At 39.7% G+C, this 19,599-nt stretch overlaps 1 protein-coding gene across 2 annotated transcripts in view; it reads right to left on the reverse strand.

The window, feature by feature from the left end:
* The window catches only part of IQCA1 (IQ motif containing with AAA domain 1), a 112,189-nt gene that overhangs the window by 80,532 nt on the left and 12,058 nt on the right, over positions 1 to 19,599 (reverse strand). For both annotated transcript variants that reach the window (XM_052793468.1, XM_052793467.1), the window contains exons 3-6: positions 16,690 to 16,803; positions 14,323 to 14,511; positions 13,527 to 13,598; positions 1,854 to 2,041 (exon numbers count right to left, since the gene is read on the reverse strand). In XM_052793468.1, coding sequence (XP_052649428.1) covers positions 1,854 to 2,041; positions 13,527 to 13,598; positions 14,323 to 14,511; positions 16,690 to 16,803 — 563 coding nt within the window. The remainder of the gene's footprint in view (positions 1 to 1,853; positions 2,042 to 13,526; positions 13,599 to 14,322; positions 14,512 to 16,689; positions 16,804 to 19,599) is intronic.

Genomic DNA, 19,599 nt, shown 5'->3' on the forward strand with positions numbered 1-19,599 from the left:
AACTGGGATATAAATGTAGCAGTGAGGTCCCATTTCACTTGTAAGAGCTCCAGAATAAGAAAGCTCAGCATTTACACTCCACCTTACGTCTTCAGAGTATTTCATAGATACATGAGACTGAGGTCGCTCATACATTAGGTAGCAAGGGTTTTGATGAACTGCTCATTCAGCCATTCCTCTCCATCTCCCTTGATCGAATGATGGCTTTGGCTTCCTCCAAATGATCCTTTGGATTGGTTAGGCTCTTGGTTGGCTCTGCTGTTAAGTGTCTCCATGGAATGGATTTTACTTTTAATAATGTCTCATAACTGTCTTTAAAGAGGTTTATGGCTCAGCCTTAATCTCTGGGAGATTGACTGTTCTCTGCTAATCTCCTATAGAAGCATTGTTATTGGTTCACATAGCATTTCAGTTAGCTCTCCTCAAGCTCTAGAGTCAAGTTAATTGGACACGACTGACCTATGTTAGAGAATTACTATTAGATGAGTAATATTAAGCAAAGGAAATCAGATATTTCTGTACCTCAGAACATGCTGGGAGTTGTGGGGAGTGGCAGGAAATGGCAGCTCAAGAAGTGTGCAGAGTGGACCCTAGGAACAGGGTTGATTTAGGGAAAAGGGAAGTGCTTTGTAATAACTGAGGTTTGTAAACCCAGCAGTTCTTTCTAAAGTAGAGCTAGATAGGGTAAAAATGTACTAGTCTTGAGTGTCTATAAGAGGCAAAAGTACAAGACAGAAGAGAAATAGATTGTGGCAGACCTGTGAGAGTGCTATTTTTGATTGCCTTTTTTTTTTTTTTTTTTAACAAACACTACGCTTTTGTATAGCTGCCAAAACCTGATTAAAGTAGTCAAGGAATAAATAGAGCAGGATTTCATCAGAATGCATTTGTGTTTCCAACTGGAAACTGCATGCTGAAGGCAGGTCAGGTACACTGAAAAAATGCTGAACGATTAACGGACATGACACTAGTCCACAAGACAAATGTGAGCCCTGTAACACTGGAAGTGTTTTTGCAGAGCAGCTGAAACCTTGCTGCTAAATCCTGGAACTTTTGGGTGCTGCTTCCCAATTTACTTTTACATACAAACCCACTGGATGTGGTAAATCCTGGAAAAAATTACCTATATAATAAAACCAGCCCATATTCCTTAGTACAAGGCTTTATAGTATTGCCAGTCTCAAAACTTCTTCAGCTAAAGTAAACTTCCTGAGAGAACTATAGGTGTCAGCACTCAGTTTAAAAACGTGTAAGTATGTGCTTACCTCTACTGAGACGTGAAGTTTCACTGAGATCAGCAGCACTACTTAAGTAAAGTTACATTTGGGGGAGTGTCTTGAAGGTCAGGCCTCAAGTACGAAAGTACTTCAGATTCATATTGGCTGCTGGATAATACCAGCAGCAGGCACCTGGATTGCAGTACCAGTGACGTGATGTGATTTGCTATGGCAAATAATTATACTTCTATCTCATGGAAGACTGCATTCTCTCTCTTAAACCTTATGTATTCAGACAGGGAAAAAAGTCAGTGTTCTTAAACCTTAAGTATGCTGCTTATAATTACAAAGCCGGAGCCCAAGCTAACAGGCAATCCAAATGTGCCCCCACAGGTCTGTGGACCTGATTCTGCAGTCAGTCTTTCAAGGCGCACCTCTGATCCCTGCTGGACTGTGCAAGGAGTGATGTACTATTCTGGTTTCCCTAATTAGAAGTCCTGCCACTCAGGAACTTAGCTCTGCAGCTGTGACTGGGATCACCACCTTAAGATGGATTTTGCAATCTGAAAGAACTGCACAGTTAGACTCCTTGGGGCAAATGGACTTATTAATGGGCAAGTGTTTATGTCCGCTCACCAGCACTCGATGAAACACTGGCCAATCTGATCCTGGAGTGTTTCCTTGATGTCAAGCCCCTCTGTTTCTCTCAGCTTGTCCTTGATGAATACCTCCTCATGTCTCTCCTGGACCTTAACTTCCAGGGCATTTACTTGCCCAGCATGCATCTGCGAAATATTCATTGCCTTTAAGTGAGGAGGTAGGCTCTGAAAATGACGAGAGGAGAAAACAAAAGGTATGAATTAAAAGAAACTTAATATAAACTGGAATGCCAGGTTGACTGAATCCAAGCTTAAGCCTTAATTTATTTGCGGGAAGCCAGGAAAAAACCCTGTGCTCACAAAAATTGCCTGGATGAACACAATAGTCTATTGTTAGTGTTTCAGCATTAATTAACAACATTGCAATGCACAAAAACAACCCTTCTAGCGTGGGATCCTGGGATCTCAATGAGACAGGTGAGAAAGCTGCTGTTCTGTAAATGCCAACTTTATCCATGTCAGAAGGGTGCCAGAGATTTTTTAATTGAATTTTCAAATGTTTGGACTTCCTATTGGTACTTTTTAATTAGCCAGTATTGTTTTTAATTTGTTCACTTAAATTTTTATATGCACTGCTTGGTTAGTGATTTCCTGGTATTTTGTTGCAGCTGGTCATATTCCTTTAGGAAATCAACTTCCCTTGAGGAACAACAACAAAAGAATAAACAACCCCCCCAAACACTGTAATAAAAATCATAGCTCCCCAAGTTTCCCATGATTTGATAACCTTGGCAAGAAGAGCTTCTAAGCCAGTTTAAAGTCTTACAGTAATTTCTGCTTTGTGATTGATTTTACATGTGTACTTTGAGAGAGAAAAATGAAAGTCTTTCTGGTATGCAAATACAGAAGCATGAAAAATACCATCTGTGTGGGTGGTCTGAAACTTTGCATTTTTAGTTTGTAATGGTTGATAAAGTTAAGATGTTCCCAGTGTTTTACAAGCTATTACTACTTTATAAGTGTAGAGAAAAATATATTTTAAAAATTAACTTGTAAATTAGCTTTAGGGTTTTTTTCAATTCTAGAACAAAATATTTTACACATACATGGGAAGTACTAATCATGTTGTCTGATAGTATATGTCAAATTTAAGAACAGAAAGGAGGAGAAAATATGATAATATGGTGTGCTTTACTGTTCAAAATTAGTGACTGTCTGACATATAGGTGGCAGCATATGTGAACAAAAGCCTAGGACTGTTGGTCTGCATGAAAAAAATCTATACAATTCTGCTGTGGCCTTCCACCTTCAGAATGTATAGAAATTGTCCTTAATCAGCACATCTCAGACTAATTTAGTAATGCATTCTCTTTGCTCTGGTGTGATGTATTTTCTAGCGTGCTCCAAGTCCTAATTCCACAGGTCTCCTGCAAAGACAAAAAGGGTTCTATCAAAGGTTTGGCCAGCTTATTTTTAAGATCTGTTATTCAATGTTTTTCCATGCTTCGACCAGGTTCCAAAAATCACTAACAAATGCCAAGCAAGTTTGGTTTCAGAAAGTACACAGCGGGATTGCACACTATCCAAAGTAAGCGCAGAGGCCCTCCCCTGTTCAGGAAAGCAATTTACTGCCTTCCCTGCATCTGCAATATGTGACTTGCACTATGCAGAAGGAATTGGTCAAGGCCACCAGTGAGAAAATATTCAGGAGGAAACAAGAAGAGCAGCATGCTTTTGAAAGGCGGCTGGAACATGCTCTCTTCGTGAATATATGTTGCCTTTCACCCTGAGATGTTACCTTCACTCATGTTTCAGTTTCCACAGAAGTGTTTCCAATCTTTACCTTCACCAGCACCTATTTTGACACAACTAACAGTACGTTATTTATTCATATTTCACCTGGATTTCACTGTTGTCTGCCTTCCTGATATTAAATGAACCTCAGAATAGCCAGATATGATGCTGCTTTCTCAGGGCTCATTTGGAAACCAGAGGAGGACCCACGAGGCCTGCTTCCCAGATTGAGATCTAGAAACAAGATCCCCTTCCCTCCGGCAGTTTCCCATTCAGCTTTTGCTTCACTACAGTAATGCTCAAGGGACGGCTTTTCTGAGAAGTTCCTATCAGAGCACTACTGCCTAGAGGTACTGGTAGTGGGGCTGCTACGGAAGAGATGAGCCAGCTAGAGCCAACATGACTCTTCCATGTCTTTCTATACTGCTGTAGCACAGTCTGAACAGACACTGCATTATGCACAGAGGACAACCTACTAGATTTCCTAACTAAATGCTGACCAGGGGAAGCTGGGGAAGGGCTCTTTCATTTAGAAATACGTTTTCTAGCTGAAGATATGTGAGAAGAAAAGGGATAAGGGAAAGAAATCTGGGAGCACAAGAAAGGGGACTGAACAAGTATTTCCACGAGCAAAGGCAGTTGTGGTGAATGCTGATGATGTCTTGCTGGGTGGGCAGAAGGTCCCCCGTCTCCTTTGGGAAGTGACAGAATCAATGTTCAGGACTAGGCAACTTGGTGTGAGAGGCACAAGGATATCTCCAGCTTTAATGAGGCTGATCTGCAGCTGATGGAGAAAGACAGGCTTCTCTACAGCATGCACCTGAATGTTTAAGGGTGAAATGCCATGAGATGGCTCACCAGATGGACAGCTTATTGGTGCTGGGAAGGGGCAGTTCCCCCTCCATCCTAACTGCTGGATGTGTGGTCCTGCGGTTCCTCCCTTCTCCTGCACAGGCTCTGGCACTCACCTGACCCTGCAGTGAACCAGTTCAGCTCTCTAAGAAGTAGAAAATAAATCCTTTTGGCTTCACCCCCCCCCCCCCGCCCCCTCCTTGTGTTAATTATCTCCTGGTATAACAAGGTGAATCAGCAAGCCAAGGGGGCAGCTGAGGGCCAGAGCCATAGCAAGGGAAGTGGTGGCTGAGCATGGGACCAGACCAAGGTGGAGAGCGGAATGGCCCACACAGCAGCACAGACAGGAGAGCTCCTCTTTGCCATCTCTGAACCTTTCCTCCACTCAGCTCCTCTGAACTGCTCTGCACTGAGTCCTGAGGGAGCCTTTGATGACCAGCTACTTGTCACTGTGAATTTACTGTCAGAGTATCTTTCATCAGTACCAAAGCCAGATGAGGTAAGAACTGTTTGAACTGGAAAGAACGTGTCCAGACCGTGCCCTGAGCAAGACCAGAAGTAGGAGATTCTTATCTTTAAGTGAATTAATACAGACTGTATCTACACTTGAGTCCAGAGTCACGAAGCTGGTGTGGACACAGTCCAGGTAGCTCTAAACCAGCTGGCTCAGATGCTGATAGCAACGAGGCTACTGAACACGCTCTGGTTGGCAAAATCCAGCCAAGCCCTGAGGAAATATTTGCGCAGCTACCTGTCTGAGCACCATATGGTTATCAATATATCTGCTGATACTAGTTTATGAGCTGCACTCAAGGCCTTAAGGCTGAAGTACAGACATAACCTTGTAACACAGCTTATGGAAAGAAGCTCTGTTGTGTTTATCCTTCATGTTTTTTCACTTTCTTTTCCAAAGACTGTTTTACTACAAGAAAACAAAAGAAACAGGAATCACTTCTACCAGCAAGAGTCCAGCTATCGACCTTTGATAACCCACTAAAGAAAGGAACAAAAGAGAATGGGGAAAGTTGATAAGGTTGTATTCTCATTTGACTGTCTTTTTTTCCAATCCTATTGATTTCTGGTTATTAATATTTTCTAATTTAAGGTATGTGGAAAAGGCTTTGTTTAGATGGAGGAAAAGGCCATTGCTGATGTGAAATGTGCTGTTGCTTGATTGCTTCCATCTCTGGGAAAGCGGAGCTGGCTCAGACCTAGGTGGCCAGATAAGCTGGGGAGGAGAGTAGGTGTTGGAGAGAAGCCAACAAGATAGGATGACATGGCAGGTATGAAAAGACGCTTGATCTGAGCAGGAGTCAGCACTGCCAGGCAAGCTGTTGCAATGAGTAGCAGGGAGATATGTTAATAACAAATGACATCCTTTGAAGTTGGCCTAGCAGTGGACAGACGGTTGCCAAACCTGGGGCTCCTCCTGTAGTGCAAAAGCTTTGGCAATAACACGCTCCAGCTCAGATGGGTGAGGGAGAGCATGAAATGAAGAGTGGAGCTGTTTGTGATAAATGAGTCCTGAAGGATTTGTGGCAGTCTAATGTGGAACATACGCAGTGCGCCCTGTCTATGAGTGAAGACCAGGAGGCCGACACATGTCAGGAACTGAAGGCTGGCTTCTGTTCTGGGGGAGGAGGAGGAGGCAAGTGCTGAACGGCAGTGAGGAAAGCGTGCCATGGTTATTTGATTTTTAAGTAAAACATTAAAAGTGAATGTATAACTGGCCTGACTTTCTATTCTGTTACTTTGAAATCAATGCAGTTACCTCAACAAAAAATGAATTGGACTTGAGGAAAACAAGGATGAAGAAACATCAAAAGAACTTATGTGTATGTGGTCTAATAAGTAAAATGGAGACTATCTTAAAAACTGCTTCCCTGGCCTATAAGAACGGATCCAAGTGTACATAAGGGTGTGAATGATCAAGGAAAGGAATCGGTTGGTAAAATATAGGTAGGGAATAAGAAGATGAACTAGATAAAAGTTGAGTGTGGAAGCTAATTTAGCAACATAATGTCCAGAGGATGTAATTGTTGTAAAACAATTTACAATGTAACCATTGTTTTAGCTGTCAGTTCTCTGTCATTTGTTGTGCATGTGATGCATTTTCATAGAAAATGCTTTTCTTTTGTCAAGTAAAAGACAAACCGAGGAAAGAAAACCAATTCCTCAGGCACCTAATAGATGGTATGAAATGTTTTAGACTATTATAACACCTTAAAAAAAAAAAGGCTATAAATAGCATAGGTGATATGAATTAGAGAACACTGCTTCCACCTTCTTGCTTTGCAATTGAAGAAAGCCACTGTATTAAGCTCTCTTTCTTTTGTCCACAGTGTTCTTGTTCTAATCACAAAAGTATGTGTCATCCTAAACCTCACCAGCTTCAGAGTTTAATGCATTCCTAACCCTGCCTCAGTAATGAGGAGACAAGAGCAAAACCTGGGACCTTATATTCATCTTCAAGCACTTTTGGGTCTTCAAACAAAGACAGAGTCTATATAACAGCCCTGGTGGAGTTTGTGTTCTCTTGTCAAGGAGCAGACTTCAGAAGAAAGTATGTCTGAAAAAGCTTTGTCCACCTGAGAATGCAAGAGAAAAATAGGTACTGAAATGGTAGAAGGGGTGTCAAGAGAGATGGACAGTGTGAGAGAATGGTTTTAAAGAGCTCCAGCAGGAATGCCTCCCTGCTGGCCAGTCTTTGACCTGTGCCTCGCAGTATTGCGGATCAACTTTCCACGTGCCTACATGCTTGTTCTGGAGCTCTAAAGAGTTATGCTGAGACAATATGATGAGTGCTGCTTTTATAGCCCTCTATACTTAATGTGCATGTTAAGGAAGACAAAAGCCAATTTATTTCTAGCATCACTTCTCAGCGCCTCTAATGTTTCTGCTTCTAAATCAAAGGGAGGCATTCTACAGTAAGACGCTAATAAATAGGTCTTCCTTGGGGGAAGAAGCATTTTCCCATCTTTAAGAAATTTCTTTGGCCATGTGAAATTCAAATTTGTTAACTTGCTTTACAAACAGCAACTCATTTAGAAACAAATTACAAATATTAGATGGAGACAGTGAACTTGATAATGCAATGCTGCCACATCAGTTGTAGAATAATGCATCTTAATGAAGGCTTCCCATGTGAATAAACCATTATATTTACAAGCTTTTCACAGTTAATGACCCAGAACTGGATAACGAAACTCACATTTTTAGTGTGGTCCTCTGTCAGCAAAAGTATACATATTAATAATTGATGTTGCTGTAAAAATAGGACATAATATGAAGATTCCTGAGTTTGTGGGAAAATAGGACTACATGGTCCATTAACTTAAAATGCTTATCTAATGTTTGATGGGCTTTGTCTTTAAAATCCTTGTTTAAATTAATAAGGCAAAATGGACATTTGTCTAAAAGAGAATTTTATTCCAACTCATCAGTCACAAGTATGCTGATGAGAGTGTTGTTAGATTCTTCTGTTCTTTACTCCTCCTCCCCCTATCTTTCCCAAAGGGAATTTAGGTTTTATGAAAGTGGAAGACCTACCAGTAGAAGGACGGACGAAGTTCCCCACACCTCCCAGGTAAGCTAATGTGATCAAAGTCTCTGTGTGTTTTCCCTTTTTGACTTAAGAAACTCAATTGCACAGATCACTATTTCCTAGCTTGAAAAGCCTGCCTTTCTGCTTAGTCAGCTCAACAGCTCTTTCCAACACAGACTGCTTTATTGTTCATTATAAAACACTTAGAGGTGTGCAGGCTGGCTGAACATGCTTAAGGCTACAGTTCTACATATAGGAGGCCCCATGCTGTGGAACTAACTGCTCTTCAATTGTTCCATTACGACTACACTTACAAGGAAAGATAGTCTTCATTTCAATGAAATAAATAAATTTCATTTTACTTCACATTTTAAGGCTAACATTCATATTATGCCTGAAAGGTAGATTTACTGCAGCTTTTATTACTGGGTACTTAATTTAGGACAGCTTCTTTTCTTAGACCTGAAACAGCACAGCTGAAACACACGCTGCATGGTTTTATGGGACTTCTTCAGTATATGTTCTGCTATAGACAGCATTGTCTGCAATTGTAATGTTTTGATAGACGTACTAGTTGTGTAGCACTTTGCTGTAGATTGCTTATTTTCAGAAGGAGTATAGTTTGCTTCTCTAGAGGACTTTATTTTCTAAGCAAAGTAAGTATTTTTAATGGTCTCTTATTTTTACCCTGGTAGTGAAAGTGAGATCTTTTTACGTTTAGACTACACAGGCGAGTAACTCCTTACCAGTAGACTAAACGAATTTACCACCTAAGCAATTGGGGTTCTGTTCTTTACTTATGACTGTTATTCTGCTGAATTTTAAACTGTGATCCAAATTATCTTTAAAAGCTTGATATAGGAGTTAGCTATGGTCCTTGCTTTCTCATTTCCTCAATGTATTTTGTCTGGGTGCAGGAAGAATGTATTTTAAAGAGGTCTCTTGTCTTACGAAGGTTGTATTCATGTAGGTTCCATGGTACACAAATGGTGATAGCCACATCAATTATATGGCTGAATTCCTAAATTAGGCACAAAAAAGGAACAACTAAGCAAAATATATTGCATTTATTAAAGCTTCCCTACTATATGATTCACTTCAATGGCTTTGCCAATTAAAGTAATTGTCATATGCATTCAAACAAAGCATTTATAGTAAGAGGCCTTGTTAGAAAAATATTGAAAATGGCTGTTTTATAGATTTATATCTTATATATAAAAATATTGACATGCAGCACTTTTTAATAAGATGAAAGAAAATTTAAACTGGAGAAAACACTTATATCCATGACCATCTAAGTTTTATATAAGTTTGGCTATGTTTGTTTCCAATATTATACCTGAGCATGCTGTCAAACTTCTACTAAAAATGGCAAGTATGTTTTGGACTCTGAAAGGCAGTGATTTCATTGTTAGTGTGACTTCAGCCAACACAAGCCAAATTTAGTGGGCTTCTTGCTTCCAAGCGTCTATTTCAAAAATAAGCAGGTTTAAAATTTCTATTGAAAGCATGCCAGATTAGTTATCACTGTTTAGATGTCTATGTATGCCTGGTGAAATAACATATAACTTTGTGCTGAAATCTAAATGCTATCTAGGTTGCAAGTAAAACAAAAGTCATTTTAACCTGATGCTCGATAAAAACAGGCCTGGTGTGTACCAATACTGTAACTACCCACTTTCAAGAGCTTGAGAAATATTTTAAATTTCACTTACTTATGGAGTTTGCAGTTTGTTAAATCCCGTATAATATTTATTTAGCCATAGTCTATAATATTTACACAGAAGGCTATTCTGGGACATGCTAATTTTTTTTTCTGACTGGATGAAATGAATTATATTCATCAGGAATTCAAAGAACAAGGAATGCTTGGCAGACTGTTTTCTCAGATATAAATAAAAGCATTATCCAAGACAACATGCCTAAATTAGGGTATGTTTAAAAGAGGTAAGAAAGAGAGAACAGTTTAAGACTACATAGATCCTTCCATGTGAAAAGGATATAAAGGAAGGAAGAATGTTTGAAATACTATGTGAGAAAATCATAGATCAGCATGCGTTATGCCCCTAACTCTTTGGTAATGGCTGAAATTACAGAATAAAGCAGTGTGAGAGCTGTGTAACTGTAAATCAATAGATGTGCCTGTGAGACAAGAAGGCGTTTGCACGTGTGCGTGTCCAAAGCATGCGGGGCTCAGTCCTATAAATTGTTAAAGCGTGTAAAGCACTTGGCTCCAATGGGATTGATTACTTGTGCTTGTTGAGTGAAAACATGAGCAAGGGGATGTCCAGGCCTTCGGAGTACTCCCGCCTCAAAGTTGCAACAGTAGGCTGAGCCCCTAAATTTGGATGGATTTTGTCTTGCCTTTTTGTATTCCTTGTTCCTAGGCTTCTCCTACTCTTCCTACTCTTTGACTGCAAACTGTTTATCCTAACATTTCATGTTAAAAGCAGCTTTTTCCTCTTTCTAGTAGCCTGTGTTCTGAGATTGTAAGTATAACTTCCTGCAGGGTCTACTCTTTAGGAAAGTCTGTTGGGGAGAGCGCTGAGTGTAGATCCATTATTAGGCTTGGGCTGTTTTGTACCACCCTGAGACAAAGCAGTTGCCAAAAACCAGTTCACACATCCAGTTACACTAGGCTGATAGCTAGTTTGCACTGCAGCAAAATGAAACAGTCACAGAAGCCTCTCACTGGGGTGTTTAATGACAGGGAATTTATAAACGCCAGAATTAGACAAGTGGAAGCAGGCACCGGTTTAAAAACTGAAAAAAATGGTACATTATAATTGGGTTGTAACAGTGAAACAGTCAGAGCAAGGAAATGCAGGTTTGTTTGGGCAGCGCATGCATGTTTTCAAGACAATTTAATGTGTTTTCTTGCAACAACAGTGTGGTCGGTGTGGCTTAAACACAGATCTATGCCTAGAACATTCATTACGCTGGTCATGGTGGAGCTTCTAGTAAACAGCATTGTGGCAGCAACGTGAGGATGATCAGGAAACAGGTCAGGATACAGTTATCAAGATATATGTGCTCTTAGTGAGGCTTGCTTCTCTTTACAAATTAAACTGGTATTGCAAATTGTGATTTATCGGAGATTTAGAAAAACATGTGCTGAGGGAATCATGCTGTTTCTGCAATTAAACTTTAATAAATAATAATAATAATGAGGCTTTACTTTTGAGCCAAGAAAAATCTCTGGAACATAGGCTTCTACTCTGTCATCAAGAAAAAGATGAAATAGAATTGAATTCCAGAAAAGATACATAAATTTTTCTGAAGCAAGTAGATGGTAAAGAAAATAATACTGAATTAAGTAAAAGACTGGACAATTCTTGGTCTTTGCGCATATTTCTGTATTTTTTAGATCAACACAATTGAATTTTTCCAAAAATCATTATTCAGAACTTCAAATGGACTAGCTCTTTTTGTAAAGCAGCATTTATAAGCAAGTAACTTAGACATTTTTAAAACAACTGTAATTATAAGAGAAATTATATTTATTGCAGTAAAAGTCAAGTCTCCTTTGGGATGGACTTGGAGTAATGGATGGCTAGGTCTTCTAATTTATCTAAGTCGTGCAGCATTAGAAAAGCAAATTCAACATATTTACACATGAAGATCTGTGGTCATTTTTTAGAGGGCTGACGTGATCATACATCAAAGGGACCTGACCTTTGAAGCTCACTGCCTATCTATCAGTGTGAACCGATGTCTGCTTGCCACTCACTTCCTTTGGAGACCATGGAAGGGAATGCAGCATGAAAAGTAAAAGGGAAACGCAAATGGGGAATATAAAAACACTAGAAAGATGAACAGATTTTTTTTATTATTTAGAGGTATCAATTTTTTCCCTACATCCTTTGATTACATACTTGATAAAGAGTAATGAGTCTGAGTGCAGAGCTGCAAACATCAATTCTCTTGCTCCTAAAGGGAGGTCAGGAAATGAATATGCTGTATGTGTTTGGTTTTAATTCCCTTCATCCCTATGATCATATAGGTTTCCTCCCCATAAACTAGGCTATTTACATCCTAGTTATCAGCTACTCCTACCATTGGCCACCATGAAAAGAGTGTTTTGCTGTGAACCCTCCAATAACTGATACCAGACTTCAAGATTTCCTTCTTAAGACTCTAGTTTTAAGACTTGACAGAAACTGTCATGGGATTTGATAGGATATGATCCCTTGTTTTGCAAAAGGTGTAATTTCTAATTAATCTTCAGTACATCCCAAATATTCACCATTTTAGGGCTGCACTAAGTTAAAATCTCTGGAAATTTTCTTTGTCTTAAACAGAGGCAGAATTGGCACCCAAAGCTCTGTTTAGCTATGCGGGCCACGCTTACTGTTAATGACCAGCAGATATTAAAGGCAATAACCCATAAGGTGTTTTTTAAATCCATAAGTTGTATTTAACATGGCAAAGCTTGGGTAAATGTACATGTTACTTTCTAAAGATAAGATTTTAAGCTCATTCTTAACTGATGATACATGTTTGTCAGATGTATGCTACCAGCACAATTAGTTTTCATAAACCTATAACGCAGCTAAGGGCAATTCCATTCATTGCTGGGCAAGAAAATCATGCAAATTGTCTGGGAGAAGCAGAAAGCATGTTTTAATTCAAAATTAAATGATTAATTTATAAATTAATCATATAAGAACTGTAGAACATAGAGGTATAAATAAACCTACCAAACATAGAGCAATAATGAATGTTTCTATAATGTGGTGCTCTGAAGCAGCTTTACTAGAACTTGGTACAAGGGCTGTGCTACTGTAGCTGGAGTTGAAGAGAGCTGTGAGACTTGACACCTGTTAGTGCCTAATGAAGGCACCCAAAGAATTGGTGGTGGCCAAAGAAAATGTCAACTGTAAAGAGTTTATACTTTTTCTCAAGTACTTGCTAGGAAGGAAGATGTTGGTGGGAGCAGATGTACCTTCTCTAATTGTGGGAGGAAGAGGTTCCTTCTGGAAAGGGTGCTTTCTTTTTTTTTCTTTTGCAGTATGATGTGAGGAATATTTGGATTATTTCTATGTGGAAATATTGACATATTAATATGGCAGTTCTAATGTCCCTTTTCCTTACTCTTGACATACATATGCAGTGGTTTGCAAAGGGGTGGGACAGGACACTTTGCTGCTTTAGTTCTGCTCCAGGAATAAGACAGCTCAAGTGTCTTGGAATTATGAATTAAAAATCGATTAATAAAATTTCCTTGCTCTGTCATGCCTGGGTCAAATTCCCTAGAACCTGGGGCAAATTCTACACCGCCTGTTTCCACATCTGCCATATACATCGGACTATGTATATATAGCACAAAAGCATGCAGCATAAGACAAATAGTGCTACTTCTGTGCTATCTATCATTGCAGTTTAGTTCTGTACTTCTTAGAGACTCCTTTTAAAATAGGAAGAATCTTAGAAATTAATTTCTCATCTTCTGCTAAATTACAAAAGTCTGAAGAACAAACGGACTGTGGCATTTTATATTCTCTAGCCAGCACTACTTACCATCCCCAGAAATATCATTTCCTCTTCTCTCATTTTCTCTGTTTTCTTGCGCTGGATATATCCACGCCAAACCTGAATTGTAAACAAAACTCTAATGAGATAAATGGGCCTTGTTACAGCTTCCTTTACTGTGGCAGACACAGGAAAAAACAAATAGAGGAAGGAAAGGCACAATATACAATTGAAACTATTACTCTCTAACAGGTTGCCATCTGCTATTTTTTTTTTTTTTAAACAAATTCTGAGGTTTGTTATCCCCTCACACTGGTATATCTAGCTTTTAAATACAACAACATTAGGGTTTCAAAAAGTGTTTAGACTTAAGATTTAGACTGAGCTCCTGTTCTCATCAGGCTGAATTGTCTGAATTATTCATGTGCAAGGACTTTTTCTGGAATTTAGCAGTGATCTCCCTTTGTCATCTTTTCAAGATATGGAATGAACTATTTCCCCAGACATCACAGGAAAAGGCATGAATTCTCTGTAATGCACTGGATTCCAAGGGGATGCCAGAAAGAGCAACTGAGGTCATAAAAATCAGCATGGAAAAACATGTAGGTTATAAAGTCATCTAGCATTGCCAGTGCAGGACTGTTTCCATTGATCTTACATCTAGGGTCCTGTCTCATTTTGGTAAGTGGTTTAAATGATGTATGTCACCTTGCTAGACATCCTGAAAGCTGTAATTTCAGAATGCTTCCCATCCTACGAGCTGTGCTTCTGTCTACTGCTGTTCTTCTGAACAAAACATTGTCATTTGGTTCTGCCAGAACTGTTGTTAAATCAGAGGTGTCACCTTTTGAATGCAAGTGGCAGCAGCATCTGGACTCGCACCCATCTGGACCTGAAGTTTAGTTTGTCTTCCTCTCTTCTCTTCAAGGTAAATTTGCTTCATGAATGCTGCTCGACAACGGCCTTGACGAGCCCGTTCTGCAACCTGGATCATTTTAATGGCTTCTTCAAATGTCATGGCCTTGACGGGTTTCTTCAACAGCACAGCCAAAAAGGAATGGACAAAGCAAAGTATTAGAGTTATGTGTTTTGTTAATTGCCTATCTCGGTTAGCAAATGAAACAATGAATGAACTTCTTGCAGAAACTTTTGAAGACAAAAAAATCCCTGTCACAAACAGTAGAGACTCCTGTCTCAGTGCTATCTTGCAATATCTTGTAAGTTTGGTATCTTGAGAGATGTGTTTTTCTGAGGACGTTTAGGAGAACCTGATGTGTTGATGTGTGACAAGGAAAGCCTGATGCTATAGTGAGAAGCAAGAACAGCTCTATATGGCTTATGCATCCTGCTGGACTATCCATTTGAGAAAAAAATACCTAAAGAACCATAGGAATTTCTTAGGCTATGGAATGCCTTCCTTTTACTTTTCTGAAGGCATGGGTTTCTGGATGTGCTGCAGGGACTCCAGCTCTCTTGCTGAATGGAAGGACAGGCAGTTCTGAGCCAGCCCAGGCCTGGTAAGCCCAGCCCAAGTAGAAAACACTTGGGGAAAAATGTATCAGAACAGTGCAGCTGGAGAGAGGGACTTCCCCTTCTCACTCCTGAGAACTCTTGTTAACCCCTCATGGTCCCCATGGAAAAACTGAATTATTGTCCTTTCTTGACGTTAATCCCCTGATTGGAGACAGTTTACATTTAATGCTTCTATATATATTGTGTGGAGCTCACTATACTACACTTTCAGCAGGGCTTTATATAACAAAATTACATAGAAGGACAAATGATCTGCAGAGCAGACTCCTCTTATGAACTCTATTGTTTTTGATTTATGTTACACTGCTTGTAACACTGCTATGGACACTGAAGAATACAGTGGTCTATACAGCAGTTGAGACTTCCTGAGTGTACGTGGCTTGCTATGATGCATGCAGGAGTGCTGACAACCCTCTAGCAATTCCAGTGGTGACTGAACTGAAGTGCAGCACAGGGCACTGGATTCATACTGTGTGATTATTTTATTCATGTTTATTGAATCCTGTGCCTCTCTTGTGGTATCTTGGCAAGGGAGACCTGGACCCTGCCAGAGCCTGAAGTGCAAGAGCCCAGTGCTCCCAGGTGAGCTGGCTGCACACCAGATAGTCTCATCTGTAATGGATGCCATGCTGAAAAGGGGTGACAGCAGAACTGTGGGATACAAAAAGGCTTCAAGATGTAATGTGCTGAAACAGAGGATCTGCACAGACCAACATCGGACTACTAAGAAGAGCAGAGAATTTACCCAGAGATTTACTGTGGAGGCCAAGAGGACTGCAGCTGCCCATTAAAGTAACTGAGCAGAGAGCCTGCACTCTGTCTCTGCAGCCTGCCTCTGTCTGGTGCTGTTTCTTTCCCTGGGAACCTTCCCCCTGTTGCTTTGTGGGATCAATACACAGACTTCCCCTACCAGCATAATTACTGGTGGAGAATTCAATGGTTGGGGCAGTGCAGCAGTTTGACTAAGTGGTCTGGTTGGGACTGTCTCTTATGGCTATAACATCTATGAATCTAAGTCATCCAGACATGTAGGCACAGTTCCTTATTTCAAGGAGTTAGCAACGACTGCTTGTAGGCAATATGCCATTTCCAAAAGGTCAAAAGTATATCAAATCCAGAACAGTCTTCACTGGAGCGCTCATGTACTTCTCTGTAATGACTCTTGCTCTGCCAAAACTCAATTTTCTACTCCTCCTAGCAGCTGCAGCTCTATAGCTGTACAGAAGAGACTGCAGTCATTGTTCAGAGGTTATAGACAACTGAATGCTAACAGTTGTGCTGACCTGAACTCTGAGTTTTGCCCGTTCTGGTTAGGAATCCTGCTTCAGTAAAACTTAAGCCCAACTTGATTTCAGTAAGACTAATTATGTGATGAGAGTTAGCTAGACAAATAAAGCACCTACTAAATTTGGCCGAAGTGCTGCCCTTTCTCTGACACCCTCACACGCATAAAGCAGAGTTGATTCATTTCAGTCTTAACCAGACTCAAGATGTGACTGGATATTGTTAAGACAGGAAAATTTAATGTTACTTTCTATTTGTGCCTTATCCGTAGACAGAGTTTTACTTCCTAACTGCTATAAAAGTACTTTTCACTTCAGCGGCTCGTGTTCAGACATGTGTGGCTACAAACTAAAAAAGTTAAGCATGTTATTATGTAGGTATGTGGTGTAGTTACCTGTGTTTGCAATCCAGCATCAAGCAAAATCCGATCAAGGATTTTCTCCCTCTGCTGCAGGACTTCCAGCTTTTCTTTAATGAAATACCTTGGAATAGGTACTTCTATGTCTTCCTAGAAGAAGAAATAGTCATGAGATGCTTTTTAGAACTGCATTAAAATCACATTACTTACTAATTGAACACCTTTACAAAGCAATTAAATTGGACTGAGATTGTTGAATATTTTGGAGTTTTGAGGAATTTGACCTCTGTAACAGCTGCTGAGCTGTTACTTTGTAATTTCTTAAGACTGAATTCAACAAAAACAAATAAATCAACCCAGTTTCTGAACCATGGGAGCCCAGTAATCTTTCTTTTTATAATGGCTCAATTATATTATTAAACTGTTAAAATATTTGGCAGAGTTGCTAGAAACTTAAACACGATTTCTACCTAATTGAATACCTTGGGTTGTATGATCATCCTACTTCTTTTTTTAATCAACATGAAAAACAGATCTGTTCTCTTGCATTTTTTTTTTTTAACCATTACACGGAACCAAAGCACAATTCTGTTCGTCTACAGTTATTTTCACCTGTAGACAAACTGTCACTGTCTGTGATATCTCAGTCACTTCTCAAAATCAGGTGTGATTAGAAGTGGCTGCCTTCACTCGTTTCTATCATTAAAAAAATGTAACTGATTCACATTTCTACTGATTCTTCTCCTGTAGGATTTCACTCTTGTTGAGAAATGGAAAAGACACACAGGCACACAAAAAACCACCCCAAAAGTTAAGAAGCTGCAGAGTGACATAACCTGTTCTTTGTATCCTATTGAAGACAAAATAATTCTCCAAGAATATTTACTGGCAAGTATATTTTGGGGTGGGTGGGATGGGGAATGTGTCTTCATACTGGTGCCGTATTCCCTATATACTGTTTAAGGAACATCTAGAATATTTTCTCAAGCAAATGATTTACCCAGAAGGATAGAAGGAGGCATGGGGGAAACAGACAGCAGTTACCCTGTCACACTACTCATGAGGAGTTGCATGGTCAAGTTACGCAATAATTTGTCCCTAGGTGTATGTGGGTACTTTGTCCTTTTGTCCAAGGAGCCTAAGACAGGTACAAGACTTGATGCTGCACTCACTGTCAGTGCTTTCTGTTCTGTCTGCTATGGAAACTGGTGAGTTTTGACCTGCTCAGGGAGACCTTTGACTTGATCCTTTGCAGCCTCAATGCCAGCTTTGGTGTGGACAGATACAGAGGAGAAAAGTGCTGGCTGTAAAGAACAAGCATTGCTCCTGCCTTGACACAGGCGCATGGTAAATGCGGTGCTTCTGAGCTCTAAGGCCTTCCAATTCCTAGAGCAAGACTTTGCAGGGAAGGCTGTGGCCGATGAAAACAGCCCTTGTGAACTGACAACTTAAAGATTTCATTACTAATTCCCTCAGTTGCATACTGTGCAGACCAGGACATCCCTATTATGGCAGCATAAGAAAGCTTCCAAGTAGGACTGTTTACCCCTGTTGATTTTATCAATGTAGAGGTCTGGTCTGCTAAAGTTTCTAAATATTTGTCTTGTTAAGCTCCTGTTTGCACCCTCCAACATCCTTGATTGTTGATGGAAATGATTATACATTGTGCAAATCGCTCTATGATAGATTACAAATCTGGCTGTCTTTAGGTATAAGGAATCAAGCGGTTTGTCTGGACACCCCCACATAGGATAAGAGGACTTGTACACTGTCAGGTAGCGGCGTAAGTCAGTGTAGGTGTGATGAGTATCTCTGACATCTAACCTGGGCTTTAATTACAAGTGGTTCTGGACTGCAACTTTTACTGACTGTAAAGATGAGATCAAAGCCATAATACTGGGGCTGGAGGGGTGGGGAGTAGGCAGCTTGCTTCTCTTCATAATCTCTTTTTGGGGCCCAGCATTGAAAAGTTAGGCTTGTGATGTTTATCCTGAAGTCAAATCTGCAGCTTTTTAGCCACTCCCAGCTCCACATGGAATTTGTGTATCCAAATACCTTTACAATTACCCCAGGAAATGGAATGACTGAGTGTTGGAAGGCAACCATACAAAAACACAAGGCACGGAACTCAAGAAAGATGAAGCTTGGCCTTATAGTGACATAGTAAAAAGTATGCAATATCATTGTATAAAATATAAAACGAGACTACTCTGTTGTGTTATCTGCCTACAATCATGCTGGATTTTAGCCCATGATAATACAGTAAAAGGAAGGTCTAGAGGTATCCTTTCTGGGCACATACTTTAAGAAACAGAAGTTATTTGTCAAGCACTGGCCAGTAATTTTGTTTTGTAACCAAGAACATGTGATTACTTAAAACCCCATAAATCTGTATTCCTATCTACTATGGAAAATAATGTTTACTTTGAAAAAGTCTGAAATCTTTTCAGTGCCTTTTTTTTTTTTTTTTTAGTAGGTAGGTATGTCATGCATTCTTACAATTAAGGTGTGGTGCAGGAATTTGAATTTATGCTTGTTTTTTAATAGATGTCAAGCATGACCTTTCAGACTTGCCAACTTTTTTTGCTGTAGGTGGATTTACTGAGAAGTCATGAAAACAGCAGTGCTTAACGGTTTCCAAATATGATTTGAAGGCTCAGTTTCCCTGGATATGTGTTTATACTCTCTAGTATGACTTCTCATAGTTTAAAATAGTTCTCTGCTGCAATTAACATAGAAGGTAAAGAGCTGGTGAAAATCCATGGCAATTACTATCCTAAATTTGCACAGTGAAATCGACATGTAATCACAAACGGAAACATGTTTGAAAATCTCAAAATAATGTTATAAGGCAACTTATCTCACCTTATAACTGGGATCCTGAAAAAACCAGTAATTTAAGCTCCAACTTTTTCTTTAGAAAAGCAGCGGTACGTGAATTTGACA

Source organism: Harpia harpyja, chromosome 7, assembly GCF_026419915.1.
Source record: "Harpia harpyja isolate bHarHar1 chromosome 7, bHarHar1 primary haplotype, whole genome shotgun sequence".
NCBI classification, from domain to species: domain Eukaryota; kingdom Metazoa; phylum Chordata; class Aves; order Accipitriformes; family Accipitridae; genus Harpia; species Harpia harpyja.